The 21604-nt window shown below is 36.3% G+C and overlaps 1 protein-coding gene across 7 annotated transcripts in view; it reads right to left on the minus strand.

Moving 5' to 3' along the window:
* LOC109063583 (N-acetyllactosaminide beta-1,3-N-acetylglucosaminyltransferase 3-like) overlaps nucleotides 1–21604 on the minus strand; it is a 31575-nt gene that overhangs the window by 2892 nt on the left and 7079 nt on the right. For 2 of the 7 annotated variants that reach the window (XM_042761843.1, XM_042761847.1), the window contains exon 2: nucleotides 4184–5746. The exons of 1 other annotated variant lie outside the window; for it this stretch is intronic. In XM_042761843.1, coding sequence (XP_042617777.1) covers nucleotides 4626–5738 — 1113 coding nt within the window. In that variant the 5' untranslated portion in view covers nucleotides 5739–5746 and the 3' untranslated portion in view covers nucleotides 4184–4625. Of the gene's footprint in view, nucleotides 1–4183; nucleotides 5747–9582; nucleotides 9844–9882; nucleotides 10100–11719; nucleotides 11869–21604 lie in introns of those variants that run through there. 4 more of the 7 variants (XM_042761844.1, XM_042761845.1, XM_042761848.1 and 1 more) reach the window with 4 other exon arrangements.

The raw sequence follows: 21604 nt of genomic DNA on the forward strand, positions 1-21604 counted from the left end.
ACTACATAAATTATGCGGTTATAGGATAATTGTATTTGCTGAATTTATATGAATTTTTATTGTTGTTTTTTCAGGATTGTTAGTTATTTGTTGTGTTGTGTAAAGAGCTAATATTTTACATTATTGTCATGTGAATTGTTAAGGCCTATGTACAACCTTCTGAATATCCCACAAATCTTTATTTTGTAAGGTGATTATGCCTTCAGAAATAAGACAACATAGTTCACTTTACATATTAAGTGTCATAAGACCGATATATAATAGATCATTTATGGTGTGTTACTAATTGAACATTTGCTGAACAAGAAATAAGTTGTTGTCTTGACAAATTAATTGGCTAAATGATGCATTTTGCATTTAGTGAACAAAAAAAATCACATTGAGAAAACAACATAGTGTTACTTAGTACAGTTAAGACAATACAGAGAACTTCTGAATGCATCATGTTGCCTTGGATTTTTAACTTTTCTCAACAATTTATTTTTTACAGTGACATCACCTAAGATGAGTTTCATAGTTATTTGTAACAGTTAATACATTACAAGCTTGTTCACGAGACTATAACAATGATTTGACACTTGTTGTTTAAAGAAGGCGCTTTATAAATAAACTTTGACCAAAAGAGATGTAAAAAAGGCTCTTAAACCTGCATATCGAAATATATTTTAAGGTAATCATTTCTCATAGTCACACACTCCGTTTTAATAAGCTAGGAGCTATAAATACTATTGTTTGTGCTAGTCAACTAAGATTCTGCATTATTTGTGTGATACAATCAAATAAACAAGCTTTTGATTAATCAAGTTATGCAGTGGTAACATGGGTCATATGGTTTAAATATGATTATTTTATTATATATATTTTTACCTGAACTTAGTGTAGTGATTAACCAGAAAAAAAAATAGCACTTTTTTAAAAAGGCTGCCAACCAGAGAACTTGTTTTGCTTTCGGTAAATTTAATTTGTACAGCTGGATGTTCTTATGTTTATGCATACTGAATAATAGACTTGTTTCAACAACAGGAAAAAAGAAATGTCAGTCACACTGCCTATAAAACTATCCCACACTAATAAAGAAACATAACATTGTGTAGTAAGCATGAGAAAACCCTGACAAAACTGCATTGTTTGCTTTACTATTATTTGCTTTACTTAGATTTAATTGCTGTCTATTAAATTGCATGGCTGTAAGGTGAGAAATAAAGCTATTGTAAATTTTCATTGTGAAAAAAAAATATCTTCAATACACAGTAAATAAGTGTCTGTGTAATAAATGTTTTTACTATGTTAAATCACCAAACAGCACCAAAAAATCCACTAACAATAAGTTAGGAATCCCCAGATTTACAATCTACCTCAGTGTTGTAAACATGTCCAGTCTTCATAGATAAAAATACAGGTACCCGGAAACTGACTCAAGTAAGTTTAAGTAACATGACGAATAAACATTACTGACATTAAATCTTGCCGAAGGGATTCGCCCAAAGATTAAAATTCTGTCATTGCATTCAGCAGAGAAAAGAATCACATGCAGGTTTGGAACAACATGAGGGTGAGTAAATAATGACATAATTTTTATTTTTGGGTATCCCTTTAAATATTATAAGTATATTATAAGTTAGTTTTATAAATAAGCTGACTGGCATAGCTATGGCAATGTTGAGGTACTGGAGGTAGGATATGTAAGAGTTAACTCAAGAGAACTGCTCTGAGTGAGGGTCCTACGTCAGTGGATAAAACAGCAAAGCAAACAAAGGGAATAAAGTCACATCTACATGACCAACACCATGAGTAAATGTAAATGATACCACATTTTATTATTATTTGACCTTTGAAAGTCGTATTTGGTATTACTAATATGAATTGTTATAGAAAAGTTATGAGAGCTCTGTCAAATGTTATCCCATGTAACTTCACATTCATAAATTCATAAGTATCTTACAATTATTTGTACTTTGTTACAATACACTTCATAATACACATCTTTTACACTTCTTTTTTCAGCAATCATTTTGCATAGAAAATCCTACTTCATTCTTATATTTGCACAATCTCAGACAAAAAAAGCTACAAATGCTATCAGTAGGGCCTTTCGCACCGCTTTAGTTCCAGAACTAAATGTACAGTACTAAAGTACCAGGATGATTTTGCACTATTTCCCAGTGCCATTTAAAGGGTTGTATTCGCACCGACAGTGTGTACTAGGAAGTGACGTAAGCCGGTGTTCTGAAATATTAGGCGTCTGAGATTTCCTGTGATACTGGGCGGAGTACACATGAATATTCGTTAGTTTCCTGTTCATGAGTTTCCTCTTAAAGTGCCGCTAAAACATTAGTGCTCCTCGGATCAAAAAAATTAAATATGTTATATTATATAAGAGTATTATAAAGAGTATTATATGTGTACTCTTTATTTTCAAATGTTAATTGGTTTTTCTATTGGTCTTTTCTGTTTTTAGTTTAAGAGAACATGTAAGTGTGACCATCTCTATTCAGGATACTACTCTCTTCAAAGATATTGAATTTATGGTCCATTTTGTTTTTTGTTTTTATTACTAGGGTTTCTGCATTAACATAACCAGCTATCCTATGACTTCCTTCCTTTTAACATTGTGAAATGCTCACATTGTACTTTTGGCTTTCATAAACAACTGTTTTCACATAAATAACTGAAAGGAGACAAATATCTAAACTCAATTGTACATTTCAGATGCTTTCACATCCTACAACCTCATCATCTGCAGAGAGAAACTGCCATTCAGTCACAACGAAATACAGATAATGATTAACTTAAAGGCATCATAGAGGATTTCGAAGATATTTCACTGGAGCTTGGTCTTCAATACATTATTTTATGTTATATTTTACTTAAAACGTTTATTTGTGTTCTCTGTCCATTGTCATTCATTAATGTATTCTGCTAATAACTGTTGTTAGAACACTGCCATTTTTGCTACAATTTCAGGTCATTAAATAAAAGTACCTAACTGACATGTTGGTGTTGTCTTTGATTTTATGTAAAAGCCTAAAAGATATATATATATATATATATATATATATATACCAATAAAACTAATATTAATTATATTAATATACTAATATTAAAGAAAACTATCATTAACACCATTAAGGTCCTATATAGCATTTTCAAAGCATGGCTCTATTTGGAACCCTATAAAAAAGTTTCTATTTAGCACTAAAAAGGGTTCTTGATATTGTTACAAGCCGAAGAACCCTTTTCTGGCACTGTTTAGAACAATTTTTCTTAAGAGTGATAGGACTAAAAAATTCTGGAATTATAGCATGGTTCTAATTTCACCATTAATGAATTAATTAAAAAGAATAACATTAATAGTAACATTTATTTAATATTAAAGTCTGGTTGAAGTTATGTAGGCTACCAACTAAACAAACAATAAGGAATGACACAGAACGTAAACTTTATAATGCCACCAAAGATGCATTTATACCAGTTATCAACAGTTTACAGACTCTCAAAGTAAAACATTAGTACACAACAAATTACTTAAAATACTTAATGGCTGTTGGCTTATTAGTTAGACAGAGCGTATGCTCCTCACGACACTCTGGCAAATCAGCTGCTGTAATCATTAAACCAAACATAAGGACACAATCTACAAATGAACAATCTAAATGAACAGGTTTTAAAAAAAGCTTAAATTAGATCAAAGCTAAAATGAAATTGTTAACAAAAACATTTTCTGTCATCCGAAGAGCACTAAAAATTTTGGTGGCGCTTTAACGCCGAACAGGAAACTCATGAGTATGCATGTAAGCTCCACCCAGTGCCACAGAAAATCTCAGACACCACATATTTCAGAACACTGGTCGACAGCGATGTCATTTGTGCTTGGTGTTCAATAACGAAAACAAAGAAGAACAACGTTAACAACAGGAGGATGGAGGACACTGTGATCGGAGCTGTGTTCTTGTTGTGTCTGGCGGGTTTCACAATAATGAACATGGAATGTCGACGTACAGTATACGTAAAGCGATTGAAAGAACGGAAAGGAGGACTAAGAATCTCCAACGACAACTGGCAGTGCTATATTTGCTACAAGTGCCTGCACTTCAGCATCCGTATATATTTATCGCTGTTCGTCATACTTGTGAAATAAGTTGAAACAATGTTTACAGTATGTTACACAGCGTTTTAAATTATGCCGGGTGAGGGCGTTTTCGAACTCGTCAGGCCAGTCAATGTCTACTTACGTCACGGGCAGTATCAGTTGTGCTGGTTAGACCCTGCTCCGGAGTAGGAGCTAATTTGGTTCTCGAAAAAGGCAGTCCAGTACTAAAATCGTATCCAGTTCCTGCAGTGCGAAAATGCCCAAAAGTGGGTAGTTCCACAATTAGTTCTGGTACTATGAAAAGGTTCCTGCGGTGCGAAAGGCCCTAGTGAAGTGGTACCCTTTTCAAAGGTACTTGTATGTAAAGTGCAATAGACCACATCATTTTAAAAAGACAATCATTTTGCCATGTTTTAGAACTTTTCACCATGTTTAAAAAAAGGATTCTTGTAAAGCAAACTTAATCACATTAATTCCAGCAAGCTATTATGTTTCCCTTTTAAAGTAATCACACACCCTGTTAATTTATAAGACTTTATAAGGATTTTGTCCTTCCACATTGCAAACGTGAGTTTTGTATTTCATTCCACATCACAAAAATCATGTGCGGCGGAAATCTGTGGACTAAAATGATTTCTCTGTAATAGCAAGGGTGAAATTTGTCTTCGTTTGCAGCAGGGATATGCAGACCAGCGGTCCTTACACCAATGTGGGATGTAGGTTTGAGGTCAGCCTTTTGCAAACACATTCCCATGTAAACATCATCAATGGGCAGCAGATCTATAGAACGAGACATGTTGTAGATTGTTTTGGCCGTGAAGCCGGAGAGAAGAAAGCCTCCTCCGCCACAGTACGGAGGATAACTTTCAGACTCCTGAACCTGCACCGGGACAAAGTATTTACTTGAAGGATTTCTGATAGGACCTACGTTCTGGATGAGGTGCCCTGTAAAGAGATGTTTACTTCCATCGTTGCCCTTCTGACCTTGAAGATACTCAACCATGTTAAATGTATTAGCAAAGATGTCATCGTCTCCATTTAAAAGAAATTTGGTGTGTGGGCACCATCTTTCCATCCACTCTAAGAAAAGGATCTGTTTCAGAGTGAGGTTAAAGAAAGTATCATTGAATTCCCACTGTAAAATGTCCTTGTCCTCACTGTTCTCAAGCTTCAGTAGATTATTCAACCTGTGCTTCTCAAAGCCAGTTCTACTTGTTCCGATTATGAAGACTCTCCGGATCCACACACCTTTGTGCAGTCTTTCCTTAGCCCATGTTTTCCGCAGAACTTCTCGTCGATCGTAATTCTCTGGAGAACTCTTGATGACCAGCAGAAGGAAGACATCTGCAGAGTTTTGGGGTCCGCCGCACTTATTAGGCACATTAAGAAGCATGGGAAAACTCCTACAGTGTTGGTAAAGCAGGAAGTCTTGAATATGATTTGGCAGAGTAGAAAATCCATTTACATCATAAGCAGACATATTCTGCTGACAACCCGAAGACAAAGGCTGGAGAGCTTCGAATCTGGGCAAATTGTCTTTCCTCTTCAGTGTCTCATCATTTTCAAAATCATTTTTGTTCATGAAAATGACCAGGAACACAACACCTGTCAGAATTAATGCTATCATCTGGAAGTTTTTCCTTCTCATCTTTGAACCTGTTTAAGAACAAAGACACAATTCTTATTAATATTTCTCAAATACAGAAGTGTTTGAACTTTGACAAGAACTTTACAACATGAATGTGAATTACAGTACAAAACACATTTGGGAAAATGGCACGCGATGTCCCCTCTGAGCCTCCACATACACCCTCCAATGAAGATTTTTATGTCACGCGGATCCTAGCGAATTCTCGCACACGCGTAAAGTATAACAGAGGCTTTACCCCTTTCCCAGATGCCCACAATTGTGGTCTTGGCTGCGCGTGCACGCGACAGGAAGTAAGTGTGCAATACTGTCCCAGTTCTTAAAAACACTTAAGGGCAATGCCCTTAACGCACACTAAATCCATACTATCTTGAATACCGCTCAGGAGGTATTCGAGGCTTAGTGCATCCCATCATGCATCATGTTGTGGAAATAAATCATGAGACTTTTTGCCAAGATCTCGTGAGAGGTCACGGAAACCTTTCCAGTTTATGTTAAATATGATTAATAATTAGATATTACATATAATTTGGTATTAAAACAAAGAGTTGCACATTGTATTAACACAGTGTTTTGTGGTGAATGTATAGGTCATAAACCCTGCCCTCTCCATGTAATCTAATGGGACGTGAGACTAACTAAATAATTCAATTTCACTTCAAATATTTTGTTTTCACACATGGTTTTTGTTATTTGATGTAGACTTTATCACGCTGATGTAAGTTAGGGTGTTTTAGTTGGTTATGTGATGCTATAAAAACGGTAATGTGACATTATGATTGACAGCTGAGACTGACAGCTTCTCTGAGCGAACTGAGGTGCCAACAGACTTTTTCGGGATCCCTTTTTAAAACAGGGTCAGGGGCTTGTGTCTGCGATCGACTCTGCGGGAGTGTGGGCGGGACGTGGCTCCACTTCACTCTCTACTGCGCAGACTCTGGTCCCGAGTTCGTTACTGCGCAGACTCTGGTCCCAAATCAGCGCAATATGGTCGCGCCCTATTGGGACAAAGGTGGCTTCACTTTTCTTCAATGGAAGTGAATGAAGGTGCGTCGTCCATCTTTTTTACAGTCTGTGGTTCGTTGCAATCGCGAATCTCTCCACTGCTCAAAAAGTGTGCGTGTGTGTCGTCAGCCAATCATTTCCCATCATGCTTTTGGTCAGCACAGTCGGTGGAGAACAACTGCGCTGGACTGCTCAATCCCACACAGCCACCTAGCCGTCACAACCAATCAGACTTCTATGACTGACCGATGAAAATGCTACATGAAATCTAATTGGCTGAAAGGGGACTATACAAATAAATCTGTCTAACTGGTTGGTCAAACCCCTCTAAAAACAACATATTAAATGGCTCTTAAGACACACTGCATATAAAAGATATTATGACAGATACCTTTACTGAATTTAAAATCAGTGCAATGAATTCCCAATCTGTACAATGATGCCAATAATAAGTAACAATTATAAGAATTAAAATCCTTTTTTCCATTCTGCTGAAGCCTGATTTGTTCACGTTTGTGTAGCTGCACAAACCAATGGCGCTTCAGGCCGCCTGAAGGGGCGGGGCCAACCGCTAAATAAGTCGGCCCATAGTGCCATTCATCAGATCATTCAACTGAAGCGATGATCATCGATTCATGCAGCTTGTAGTGTGGCAAGTGACATAACGCTCGTTCCCTTATCTCAGGGAACCATGGTTACATTAAGTAACCGAAAGCGTTCCCTTTCGAACATTCACTCTCGTTATGTATGGGAATTAATCAATTCACTCCACACTACAAGCAACAATCACATGCTTGCATAGACTCTCAGAGCCCTAACAGGGCAGAAAGTGTTTGGTCCCTGCTCGCCGTCTGCAGCAGGGAGCACCAATAGGGATATTACTTGCGCTCTAAAGGGAGTAGAGAGCATTTTGGGAACATAGCCATGTCTCGGCTTTAAAATGACCTTGCAGTCATTAAGCCCAAAGTCAAGACACAAGGCGCTGACTGACAGTGCTTGTAAGTCACCCACAAACTTAACAGATGCCAAAGCAAGGAGAAGGGCCGTTTTAAGCGATAAGGGCCGCAAGTCAGCCGAACTGAGCAGCTTTAATGGGGCCTTTTTAGGGCCCCTAGGACCATGGATAAGTCCCAACACGGCACAGTCCGAGGGCGAGGAGGATTCAGTCTCCTCGTGCCCTTCAGAAATTTAATGACCAAGTTGTTTCTGCCTATTGAATGGCTGGCCTCAAGAGAATGATTCACCATGATGGCCGTCACATATAATTTGAGTGTAGATGGGGCACGCCCGTTATCCAGCAGCTCCTGCAGAAAAGTCAGCATGCAGGACACGTCACATGAAAATGGGTCCACTTGCAGTGCAGAGCACCAATTGAGGAATACTGACCATTTCTGGCCATAGAGCCGTCTCGTAGATGGCGCCCTTGCCTCAAGAATGGTGTTGCTTTCTCTCGCTGGGAGCCTATCAGACTCCCGTCGAGGCACCAGACATGAAGGCTCCAAAGCTCTGGGCGGGGATGCCAAATCATGCCTTTCGCCTGTGAGAGAAGGTCCCTCCTCAACGGGATGGGCCACGGGGCCATCGTTACGAGGTGCATCAGCTCTGGAAACCAAGCCTGGTTCATCCAGAGCGGCGCTGCTAAGAGGAGGGAGCATTTGGTTTCCCTGACTCCCCTGATGATCTGAGGAATCAGGGCGACAGGAGGAAATGCATACAGTCTCTCTGTATCAAGAAAAATGTTGGGCAATGAGAGTTGTCTTCCGAGGTGAAGAGGTCGACCTCTGCCTTCCCAAAGACCACCCAAATTCACTTTACCGTCTGAGGATGTAGCGCCCAATCGCCCGGGGCTACTTTGCCTCTGGACAGCATGTCCGCTCCCAGGTTCATCTTGCCCGGCACATGAACCACCCTTAGCGAGAGGAGTTCCTTCTGTGCCCAGAGAAGGAGGTGACGAACCAATCTGTATAAGGCGTGAGACCTGAGGCCGCCTTGGTGATTGATAAAAGACACCACTGTCATGCTGTCCGAACAGACCAGGACATGGTGGTCCTTGATGGCCGGAAGGAAGGAATTCAAGGCTAAGGAGACCGCCAACATTTCCAGGCAGTTGATATGTAGGCATTGCTGCTGAGCTGTCCAGGAGATGAATGCCGGATTGCCCTCCACCTGCGTGCCCCCCCCCCGGTGTTGGACGCGTATGTTGTGATCACCTTCCTTCTGGAGGCCATGCCCATCCCCACTCCTGTCTGAAACAGGTGAGTGGTCCTCCAGGGGGCCACAGCTTCGATACAGTGGTGGTCCACCCTGACCGGAAATCTCTTCAACCACCAAGAGTGGGGCAGGACTCAGGCTTTCAGCCAAAATTGTGGAGCAGGCCCAGCGGAGTTACAGAGGTGGCAGCGGCCATAAGTTACAGAGGTGGCAGCAGCCATAAGGCCGAGCAGCCCTCAAAAACCCTCAGGGGGCATGTCGTCCCTGGTTTGAGGGAAGCCGTCAATTGCTGAATTGTGAAAAGTGACTGAGCAGCAGCTCTTTGTGAGCATTCAGTTCCCGTTCTGATCTGGCTAGAACAAGCCAGTCGTCGAGGTAGTTCAATATGCAGATTCCTATCTGCCTGAGAGAGGACAGAGCCATGTCTATGCACTTTGTAAAAGTGCGTGGGGCCAGGGACAGTCCAAACGGAAGGACTGCATACTGATAGGAGTAGTAGTTATACTACGGCGGCTGTCACTTTTTGATTGATGGCTTTGACCTTTTCAATCGGCAGCTGTGATCCATCATCTGTTTTGTAATATATCATGTCATTACGGATTATCCTAATGACAAGCGTTACGGTCACCTGTCTGTAAAATAGACACCGGACCTCCGGTATGTCGTCTGTTACAGAAGACAAATGTTGTCTCTGCGTGACCATCCAGCGACAGGTGAACTTAGGGTGAAAGACAAATCTTGTCTCTGTGCGTGACCATCCGGTGAGCTTAGGGTGAAAGATTTTACGCCCCATCACTTGGGGCGGAGTTTCCCCAGCAGCGGTGCTGTCGGATTGCATTTGCATAGATAAAAACGAGTCCCTCAAATTTCTGAGGAAATCAGAAAAAGAGCTGTGAAAAATACATAGACATGGACTTCTTATACTCACCTAAAACCCCCGAGAAGGAATTGGACAAAGAGATGACGGAAAGGCTGACTTTGGCGCTGAGAAAGCCGTACAACAGTAATTTGTGCTTGGCGAGGTTTCTCTGTGAAAATACGTACAGTGTGCGAGAAAAATTTATCAAGAACAAAGATAATGTGAGCTCATATCTTAATATGAGTGTGCATACCCTCAAATATAATCGGATGACTGTATAAATCGTTTCACAGCGATATAATAAAGGTTTTAAATAAAAATCCTAATAATTAAATGGAGATAAAACAATTAATAAAGAAACGGATAAAAGTTTCCTCTTAGTGGTAGATTAATATTGTTCAATTGAATCGTCTAAAAACATGTCCCCCTCTCTCGTGCTCTCTCTGTCTCAGTCTCTGTGTGTGCGTGCGCATGTGTCTTAGACCCACGTGCCACCGACATTCTGGGGACGAGTCAGTTATCATCTCCCGGTTATTTGTCAAAATGATGGTCTCTCCTCTAAATCCTCTCACACGCATAGACATATCTGTGGACCACGCGCTCGGGTCTCCTATTGCATTTATGTCTCTTTTCACCCCTCTCTCGTGATCTCTCTGTCTCTCTCACACGCACATTTACACATTCAATCATCCCCAGTCTTATTTTCTTCTTTTAAATGAAAATAAATAAATTATGCGATCTCACTAGTTTTAATCATCACTAAAAATATAAAAATGTTGTACATTCTACCAGGATCAGGAAAAAATATATAATTTAAAAGGTCGAACGATATGGGGTACTGGGGACCAGGACATGTCCGGTCAGGTCATTGACATCTTTATGCAGACTTTCCATAGGCACAATTCAATTCAAATCACATTAACTGTCGCAACACATTTTCTACATTATATTTAAAACCTTTTATATTCATATTTACATTATATTAATGATTTTTATACAGTATCATCCCCTAAACCTACCATCACAGTAAACATTCTGAAGATCATGTAGTATAACTGATCTTTTTCAAAAGCTGTATAATTATTTATTTTTACTGTACACCTACCACCACACAATAAAATTGTGCATGTGCGTACATTTTTTTTTTTTTAAGCGATCTGAATTATGACGACTCAAGAAATTTAATCATAAACACATATGCACAGTTATATCAGTGTAATATCCATGCCACTATACAAATTTGTATTCTGATAAATCATATAAACAAGCACACATATACATAAAAAATTCAAGTTAAAAAGAGACTTATTTCTATTTTAAAGAATATGAAAATAAATAAATAAAATATCAAATTATATATGACAGCATGTTACTAAAGCAAAACATTAATTTTAAACAAGTATTCACCATTTAAGTTTATCGAACTTATAAAACACATCATAGTAACAAACATGTTACTAAACCAAAGCAAATCATTTATCATACATTTTAATCATGTATTCAACATTTACTTATGTTTATTCAGGTTATAAAACACATTTTAAACACATTTTAAACAAAAACTACTCATAAACGCTGCTTTCACAAAATCACAGACATGTACATTCATGGTGCTCACATATTTTTGTAGCTCCGTTCGTGATAAATACAGTATATTCAGACTTTAACCATTAATACGTTTAACTCCAGTCCCCCAAAACCCACTCAGACTCCAGGGGTTAAAGAATATGTAAATAAATAATTATATATGATATCATGCTACTAACTTATAAAACACACCATTCTCTCCTTTTAAAAAATAAGAAAAATTATCTTATTTTAATACATAAAATGTGATTATATATAACATACTATATAAAATGAACATTTCTGATGGTAAATATTTAAAAAAAAAAAGATCCCTTACATTTTTTAGACTGCTAAGAGATGTCTAAACATGAATGAAATATCCCCAAAATAAAATAATAAAATGTAAAAAATAAAATACAATTTTAAAGTTAAATCATAAACAAAATCTCACAGGTCCTCGTAGTGGTATTCTCCTGTATGTGAAACTGAGGGGGTGCTTCACAGACCCCTCGCGGCGAGGGTGGAGTTCTAGACCGCATGATCTAAGTTAATGGGGTACATTATTTCAAAGCATAACATTAATGTAAGGTTTAAATAAACAGTACCCCTACTACATCTAATGTCCGTTGATTCTTAAATTTCAACAAAATGATATTTTATATTACGTATAATATTTATATTTTATATAATATTATGTAATATATAATAATTTATATAATATTATATTATCATATTATATATATATATGATTATATTATATTAGATGTGATACGCATTAAACACTTTAGATTCTTTAAAGTTCTTATTTTTAGCATGATCTTCAAAGTTTTAATACCATCCCTCTCTCTCTCTCTCTCTCTCTCTATCTCTCTCTCTCTCACACACACACACACACACGCACACACACACAAAATGAAAGTCTATCTGTATGTTTAAAAATAAAACTAAAAATATTTATTTTGCTTTAAACATATGCGGAGGAGCTTGTTTGTTTGTCACAGCACAGACGCGGCTGTGAAGTTTAGATGAAGTTAATATATATCTTTTAGAAAAATACTTTCAGAAAAAGACCCTCGATTTTATTCAGTCATTAAAGATGGTTCGGGACAGATGGCTCTGCGGACCCATGCATCCTAGAGATGTAATTTGAGAACTGTGGCCTGTTATGCTTCATTTAAAAAATTTTTTGTAAACACAAATGGTGATTTCACATATGTACCAAATCTACCCGTGAAATAGTAATTATTTGACTTTGCTATGGTCGTAAACCTTACACATATCTATGCTATTTTCAGACACAGACCAGAAAAGACATTTTGCAGGGCCTCTGTTTAGCTGTTCCAAAGTACCTCTATTTAAAAGCAAAAAAAAAAAAGATTAAAATGACCACCTGTACATCTAACGGCTGTACAGTGTTCTATTTTATATATTTTATGTAAAAAGTATCTTTACTATCCATATCATCTATCGTTTAAATATTTCAAAAACCATATTACATTCTTTATTTAAAACAATGTGTTTTCCATCAGTTGTTTGGTCTTTGGTCTTTTCACTTCTACCCCTTTTTACGTAGTCCTTTTCATTTACTGTAAGATCGCTTTACACTAGTGTAATGAAAGAAAACTTTCCTTAAAGTTTATTGCTGTATTTTACTGTATCTGCATCCTTCTATTTATGTTGTATACTGTAAGAATCATTGACTAGCAAAAGGATTCCTATTTCCCGAAAGGAGGATTTTGTAACACTGTTTTGAAACCTTGAACTTCAGGTTTGTGTATCATCTGCGGCCAAAGTCTGACAAAAGAGAACATGTTTTTGACTAAACTGTTTGATTTTGACCTGGAAGTTTGAAGTTTGCACAAGTTGGTGAGTAGGTATGAGGTTGTGTTTATAGATGTGAGAAAATGATGAATTGTTTAATGAATTGTGGGTTAGCAATCGATACAAACTGTAATGCATTTTTAATGCCACAGAACATTGTAAAACTCACACATGCAAGTCAAAAAGCATGCAACACCACACATTACATACTGAGCACTTCACTGCACTCAAACACACATGCAAACAACACATCAAACATTGTGTAATATATACCACACACACATACATACAACACCACAAATATAAAAGCATGTTGATACTGGTCAGTATTTCTACTGTATCTGTATTGTCATTTTTAAAAAAGTGTTTTTAATGATGCTTATTAGATTTTTTTATAATTATTATTATTATATAATAGATGTGTTTTTTTATTTTCAAGTGTTGTCTGTCATGTCTTCCACTCATTGTTATATACAACTAATTTAAGTATTGAGCAGTACCTAGGTATTTTAAAATACAAAAATTTTAAATTATCAATCTAAATGAGTTTAAATTTTATAATGGGGTAAGCAAGAGTTTTATTGTAGAAATAACATAAATTTATTAGTAAAATCTATTTAAATTATTGTGTTACACCAACTAATAAATTTGTTCATTGGGATATTCAAATATTTAAGTATTGTCAACTAAAGATTTTAAGGTAACACTGCTTAAAATTCCATGTTAAATTTGCTTAAGAAAAGGGATGCAAAAATGATTATTACTATATTTTTAAGTAAATAGCATTATTTTTTTCAGTGCAGTTTAACACTTTCAACTGAAACACATCTCATCATTGTGGTCAAAACTAGAAATTCAGTAAAGTTTGAAGTTGTTAAAGTTCCACACTCATAAAAAAATAAAGTAATGTCGTGCACATAGAACCCCTGTGTAACTGTATCACTAAGAAAATTAACATATCAATGTGGAAATTCCCGATCGTGACCATTTGGGTATATTCTAATAAAAGTTGCTTAAATTTCTTTCTTTTTTTTTCTTACGGCACTAGATTTAGACCTCTTGTTCAGAGAGCTGACGACAATGTTCACAGTTTACTCATCGTACTCGTTTCTTTCAACATTTCCGCTTGACATTAAAACGTAGGTCAATTCATGTGTGTTTACATGAATTAATGAATGGCGGCGATACACTAGGCTTCAATATGAAAAGCGAGTCTCTGTTACAAGTATTACGTATAAAATGACATATTACAAGTCATGGATGTCGTGGATGTGCTATTTTCATTGTATGCGTCTCTAAACCGTATTTCAATAAATAAACCGCTGTTGATTAGTTGCTCATTTAAGCGAGAGGCGGGATGATTTTGACTGTTTTAGTCATTCGTTGTGTTTAAAGTCTGATCCAGGAAACTGCAGTACAACTGCAACTGTGCATTGTCATGTCTTAATAACCTGTTCTTCTTTAAAAAAACATGAGGTGAGCAGTTTTTGACATCTATTAATTTTCTTAATGTTTCACAACTGCAAATGTTTGTTTAGCATACAAATTAGTTTTAGTCGGATACATAGGTGTCAGACATGGAGCTTATATTTATTTTAAATAATTATGATAGAGGTACAGGTTTCGGTTATTTGGGTGCCTGTAAGCGGTGAAAACTTCAAGCATCAGAGACGAGTGTTACTCAAACAGTCCATAGAGTTATCTTTTAATAAAATTTTGTATTGCATATTACTAAGACAAAATCTGTAACAGTGTTCACAAATACATTGAAATGAATATATACATACAAATCTTTGTAATGACAATGAGAACAATATAGCCTAACAACACATACACAAATGCTTGTTCTAACTCTTTAGCCTAAAATTGCGAGATTTCTTGACTTTATCAGTGTGTTTAATGGGTGCTAGGCCTCATCATGCCGTAGGGAACTGTAAACCACAAAGTTTTTTATTGCATTACATTAAGAAACAAGTACAGTTTTATGTTTCCATGACTTTGCTCATTCTTTCTGTTTAAAATTGTTTACCGCAGTTTCACCATTCTTATCTTATTTTACCAACTAATTGTTCCTAATTTTTGCTGTCATGTTAACGAGCTATGTCTGACACCTATGTAACCAACTAAAACTAATTTGTATGCTAAACAAACATTTGCAGTTGTGAAACATTAAGAGAATTAATAGATGTCAAAAACTGCTCACCTCATGTTTTTTTAAAGAAGAACAGGTTATTAAGACATGACAATGCACAGTTGCAGTTGTACTGCAGTTTCCTGGATCAGACCTTAAACACAACGAATGACTAAAACAGTAAAATCATCCCGCCTCTCGCTTAAAAGAACTACTTATTAACAGTGGTTTATTTATTGAAGCACTGTTTAGAGACACATGCAAAGAAAATAGCGCATCCATGACATCCATGACTTGTGATGTGTCATTTTATATGTAATAGTTGTAACATAGACTCACTTTTCATGTTGAAGCCTAGTGTCTCGCTGTCGTTCATTAATTCATGTAAACACACATCGCCTGTTCAAAGACTGTACAAAAACAACCAAGCAAAAATGTAAACAGTAAGTAGAAAAAAGGCATTTATAGAGCTACATTAAAACTTTCACAATAGTTTAGAAGAGTGGATTTCGGTATACTGATACATATTTCTGATGGGGAAACATAGTTCATGTATAAAAGACTATGTCCATAACCTTTTCAAGGGTATGTAGTGTAATGTTATGTGTGTGTGGTATATATTACACAATGTTTGATGTGTTGTTTGCATGTGTGTTTGAGTGCAGTGAAGTGCTCAGTATGTAATGTGTGGTGTTGCATGCTTTTTGACTTGCATGTGTGAGTTTTACAATGTTCTGTGGCATTAAAAATGCATTACAGTTTGTATCGATTGCTAACCCACAATTCATTTAAAAAATTCATCATTTTCTCACATATATAAAAACAACCTCATAACTACTCACCAACTTGTGCAAACTTCAAAATTCCAGGTCAAAATCAAACAGTTTAGTCAAAAACATGTTCTCTTTTGTCAGACTTTGGCCGCAGATGATACACAAACCTGAAGTTCAAGGTTTCAAAACAGTGTTAGAAAATCCTCCTTTCGGGAAATAGGAATCCTTTTGCTAGTCAATGACTCTTACAGTATACAACATAAATAGAAGGATGCAGATACAGTAAAATACAGCAATAAACTTTAAGAAAAGTTTATTTTCATTACACTAGTGTAAAGCGATCTTACAGTAAATGAAAAGGACTACGTAAAAAGGGGTAGAAGAGAAAAGACCAAAGACCAAACAACTGATGGAAAACACACGTTGGGGAATACTGCCAGTTAAATATATTGCTTTTAAATTGATGGTGTAATATGGTTTTTGAAATATTTAAACAATAGATGATATGGATAGTAAAGATACTTTTGACATAAAATATATAAAATAGAATTACAGCCGTTAGATATACAGGTGGTCATTTTTAAACTTTTTTGCTTTTAAATAGAGGTATTTTTGGAACAGCTAAACAGAGGCCCCTGCAAAAATGGTCTTTTCTGGTCTGTGTCTGAAAATAGCATAGATATGTGTAAGGTTTACGACCATAGCAAAGTCAAATAATTACTATTTCACGGGTAGATTTGATCCATATGTGAAATCACCATTTGTGTTTACACACACACACACACACACACACACACACACACACACACACACACACACACACACACACCACACACACACACACACACACACACACACACACACACACACACACACACACTTTTTTAAATGAAGCATAACATGCCTAATGGCAGTGAAGGGTACAGTTCTCAAATTACATCTCTAGGGTGCACGGTTCTGCAGAGGGATCTGCCTGAACATTCTTCAATGACTGAATACAATCAAGGGTCTTTCTCTGAAAATATTTTTCTAAAAGATACATTAACTTCATCTAAACTTCACAGCCGCGTCTGTGCTGTGACAAACAAACAAGCTCCTCCGCATACGTTTAAAGCAAAATTAATATTTTTAGTTTTATTTTTAAACATACAGATAGACTTTGGCAACATGTTTCATTTTGTTTGCGTGTGGTTGTGTGTGTGTGAGAGAGAGAGAGATAGAGGGAGAGAGAGAGAGAGCCCTTGTTCCTATAGTCCGGTATAGTCTGTCTGCGTGTGTGTCTGCGTGTCTGTGTGGGAGAGAGAGAGAGAGAGAGAGAGAGAGAGAGAGAGAGAGAGAGAGAGATGGTATTAAAACTTTAAAAGAATCTAAAGTGTTTAATGCGTAATATTATATCTAATATAATATAATCATATAAATAATAATATCAAAATTATTATGTATTATATAAATTATTATATATTATATACTATTATATAATATATAAATATTATATGTAATATAAATTATAATTTTGTTGAGATTTAAGAATCACCGCACATCAGATGTAGTAGGGGTAGTGTTTATTAAAACTTTACATTAATGTTATGCTTTGAAATAATGTACCCCATTAACTTAGATCATGCGTCTGGAAGTCTGGAAGACCACCCTCGCTGCGAGGGGTCTGTGAAGCACCCCCTCGGTTTCACATAGGCTACAGGAGAATACCCCAATGAAGACCTGTGAGATTTTGTTTATGATTTAACTTAAAACATTTTTATTTTATTTTTTAATATTATTATTTTATTTTGGGGGCATTTCATTCATGTTTGGACATACTTTGCGTAACTCTGTCTATCTCTCAGCAGTCTGAAAAATGGCATCATTTTTTATATATTTATCGTCAGAAATGTTTATTTTATATAGTATGTTATACATATAATCACATTTTATGTATTACCTTTATCTTTTTAAAACAAGAGTATGGCATGTTTTATAAGTTTGATAAACTTAAATGATGAATACTTTTTTAAGATGAATGAATTGGTTTAGTAGCATGATATCATATATAATTATTTATTTCCATATTCTTTAACCCCTGGAGTCTGAGTGGGTTTTGGAGACTGGAGATATTTTGCCATCCCCCGACATTTGTGTTTTTCAGTATCTTAAAACTTCTGAATATACTGTATTCATCACAAACGGAGCTACAAAAATATGTGAGCACCATGAATGTACATGTCTGTGATTTTGAGAAAGCAGCGTTTATGAGTAGTTTTTGTTTAAAATGTGTTTAAAATGTTTTTTATAAGCTCAATAAACATAAGTAAATGTTGAATACATGATTAAAATGTATGATAAATGATTTGCTTCGCTTTAGTAACATGTTTGTTATTACGATGTGTTTTATAAGTTCGATAAACTTAAATGGTGAATACTTGTTTAAGATGTATGTTTTGCTTTAGTTACATGCTGTCATATATAATTTTATATTTTATTTATTTATTTTCATATTCTTTAAAACAGAGATAAGTCTCTTTACCCTGCAATGTTTATGTATATGCGTGGTTGTTTATATGATTTATCAGAATACAAATTTGTATAGTGGCATGAATATTAAACTGATATAACTATATGTGTGCTTGTTTATATGGTTTATGTGGTTTATGAGGAAATTGCTTAAAAACTAAATGTAATTAAAAATGTACGTACATGCAGAATTTTATTGTGTGGTGGTAGGTGTACAGTAAAAAATAAATAATCATACAGCTTTGGAAAAAGATCAATTATACTAAATGATCTTTAGAATGTTTACTGTGATGGTAGGTTTAGGGGATGATACTGTATAAAAATCATTAATATGATGTAAATATTAATGTAAAAGGTTCTAAATATAATGCAGAAAATGTGTTGCGACAATTAATGTGAACTGAATCGAATTGAATTGAATTGTGTCAATGACGTGTCCGGGTTCCCCAATAGCCCATATCCTTCGACCTGTTCAATTAGCCTATATATGTTTTTTCCCCGATCCTGGTAAGATGTACATTTTTATATTTTTAGTGATGACTAAAACTACTGTAAATGTTTTGTTTTATATTGTGTGTAATCGCGTAATTTATTTATTTTCATTTAAAATAAGAAAATAAGACTTGGAGACATTTGAATGTGTACAAGTGCGTGAGAGGGAGAGAGAGAGAGGGGTGAAAAGAGAGACATGAATGCAATGGAATACCAGACCACATGGTCCACAGATGCAAAAACGGCTTGAGAGAGGATAGAGAGTGCGACAGTTAACAAATGGTCATGTCGTATGGAGTGCTCACATTTTTTAGCACAAAGGTAGAGTGTAAAGTGATGTGGACTGAATCTCACAAAATTGACAGGAGCGGCTGAGTTTCAGACACATGTATACACACGTATACACACAGAGACAGAGAGAGTCCAAGAGAAGGGGTGAAGGAGAGGTGCATGTTTTAGAGGATTCAGCAGTACAATATTAATCTACCACTAAGAGGAAACTCTTATCCGTTTCTCTATTGATTGTTTTATTTCCATTTCATTATTATGATTTGTATTTAAAACCTTTAAACCTTTATTCCATCATCTCTTTGTCCAGTTCCTTCTCGGGGGTTTTAGGTGAGTATAAGAAGTCCATGTCTATGTATTTTTCACAGCTCTTTTTCCGATTTCCTCAGAAATTCGAGGGAGCCGTTTTTATCTATGCGAATGCAATCCGACGCCGCCGCTGCTGGGGAAACTCCGCCCCGACTGACGGGGCGTAAAATCTTTCACCCTAAGCTCACCGGATGGTCACGCACAGACACAAGATTTGTCTTTCACCCTAAGTTCACCTGTCGCTGGATGGTCACGTACCGGAGGTCCGGTGTCTATTTTACAAACAGGTGACCGTAACGCTTGTCATTAGGATAATCCGTAATGACATGATATATTACAAAACAGATGACGGATCACAGCTGCCGATTATTCACGGGTGCTGTAAATATTGAGTCATTTCACGGCTGATGACATATAAACATGATTTATTATAAACAAATGTCATATCACATGTCATAACAACAGCTCCGCCCGTTACAAGGTCAAAAGGTCAAGGTCGAATGGGGAAGGGGCGGGGTCAAAAGGTCAAAGCCATCAATCAAAAATCTTGGCAGGAGCTGTATTATACTTACTACTATCATGTCTTACAGAATCATATTCTCTCACACGCACCATCAGGTGACACAAAATGCTCTCCCTCCTGCTGAAATGTCCAGTCCAGAGCAGAGAAGCTCCATCTGGGGCACCATCTGCTAGTTCGCTCTCATTACCTGTGGGGGGTGAAAGTCCAGCCCTCCCTGTGTTCTATCAACAGGTAAGCAGCCTCAGTTGCTTTAAAATGCCAACCTCATCCTTTATGAACCGGAAATAGTGCTGCCCTATGTCTTATTTTCTTTATTTGAGTGCATTTCTTTATTTCAGAATGAATTGCGGATTAATAAAAGCTCTCAGATTCCATTTAAAGATGCTCTTTGTCGACTCTGCGAAATGGAAATATAATTACGGCAATCCTGCTCTCTTGCTAGGCATCCTGAGATTCATGGTTGAATCCGAGCCATACATGTGAAATAAATATCAGATGCTGTTTCTTCAACCCCATCCATGACATATGGACCTTTTAAAGGGTTTGTTCACCCAAAAATTAAAGCCATATTTGCTCATCCTCATGTGGTTTTAAACTTGTGTGCTGATATTCTCAGTGCAACACACAAAAAAGAACAGAATACAACCATAATTCTGGGTGTAAAAGTCAGTAACTTACAAAAACTACACCATAAAAAAGCTATGTGACTCTCTTTCAAGTCTTCTAAAGTCATATATTTATGCTGGTGTGATCACGCAAATCCCAAATCTTCAACTTCGCAGCTCTCACATGATAAATGGCACTTATGCTGTAAGTAGTACAAGTATCAACAGCATTTACATTTATGCTTTTAACCAAAACAAACTTAGTTTGTTCTGCATTCAGATTACACATTTTTGTCAGTTCATGCATTTTCTTGGAATCAAACCCATGACCTTGACAATACTCGTGCTATCGCTGTTCTGTCTAAGCTATAAATAATGTCTTTAGTTCTTGTTTCCAAGCTATATTTTATTTGAGTCACATTGGAAATGAAGATTATTAGTTATCAGGTTTGTAAGAAGAATATTTTGTTTTCTTCTATTCCCCCGTTTTTTTATGATAGTGAAATACATTTACAGACATCTGCACCAGCTTTTCTTAGATAAGATTAAGAATAAGGAACAGAAAAAAATGACATATGGACATTATAAAGAATTTGTTCACAAAAATTAAAGTTACCCAAAAGTGACCAAAAAACAAAATTCCCATGTGACTATATTTCAAGTCTTCTAAAGTCATATATTCTGTGTGTGATTATACAATCTACTGTTGTAATTATTCCTATAAACGCCACTTAAGCTCTGAAATCAGATATATATAAAAACTAAAATGGTT

This window comes from Cyprinus carpio, chromosome A8 (genome assembly GCF_018340385.1).
Source record: "Cyprinus carpio isolate SPL01 chromosome A8, ASM1834038v1, whole genome shotgun sequence".
NCBI lineage: Eukaryota > Metazoa > Chordata > Actinopteri > Cypriniformes > Cyprinidae > Cyprinus > Cyprinus carpio.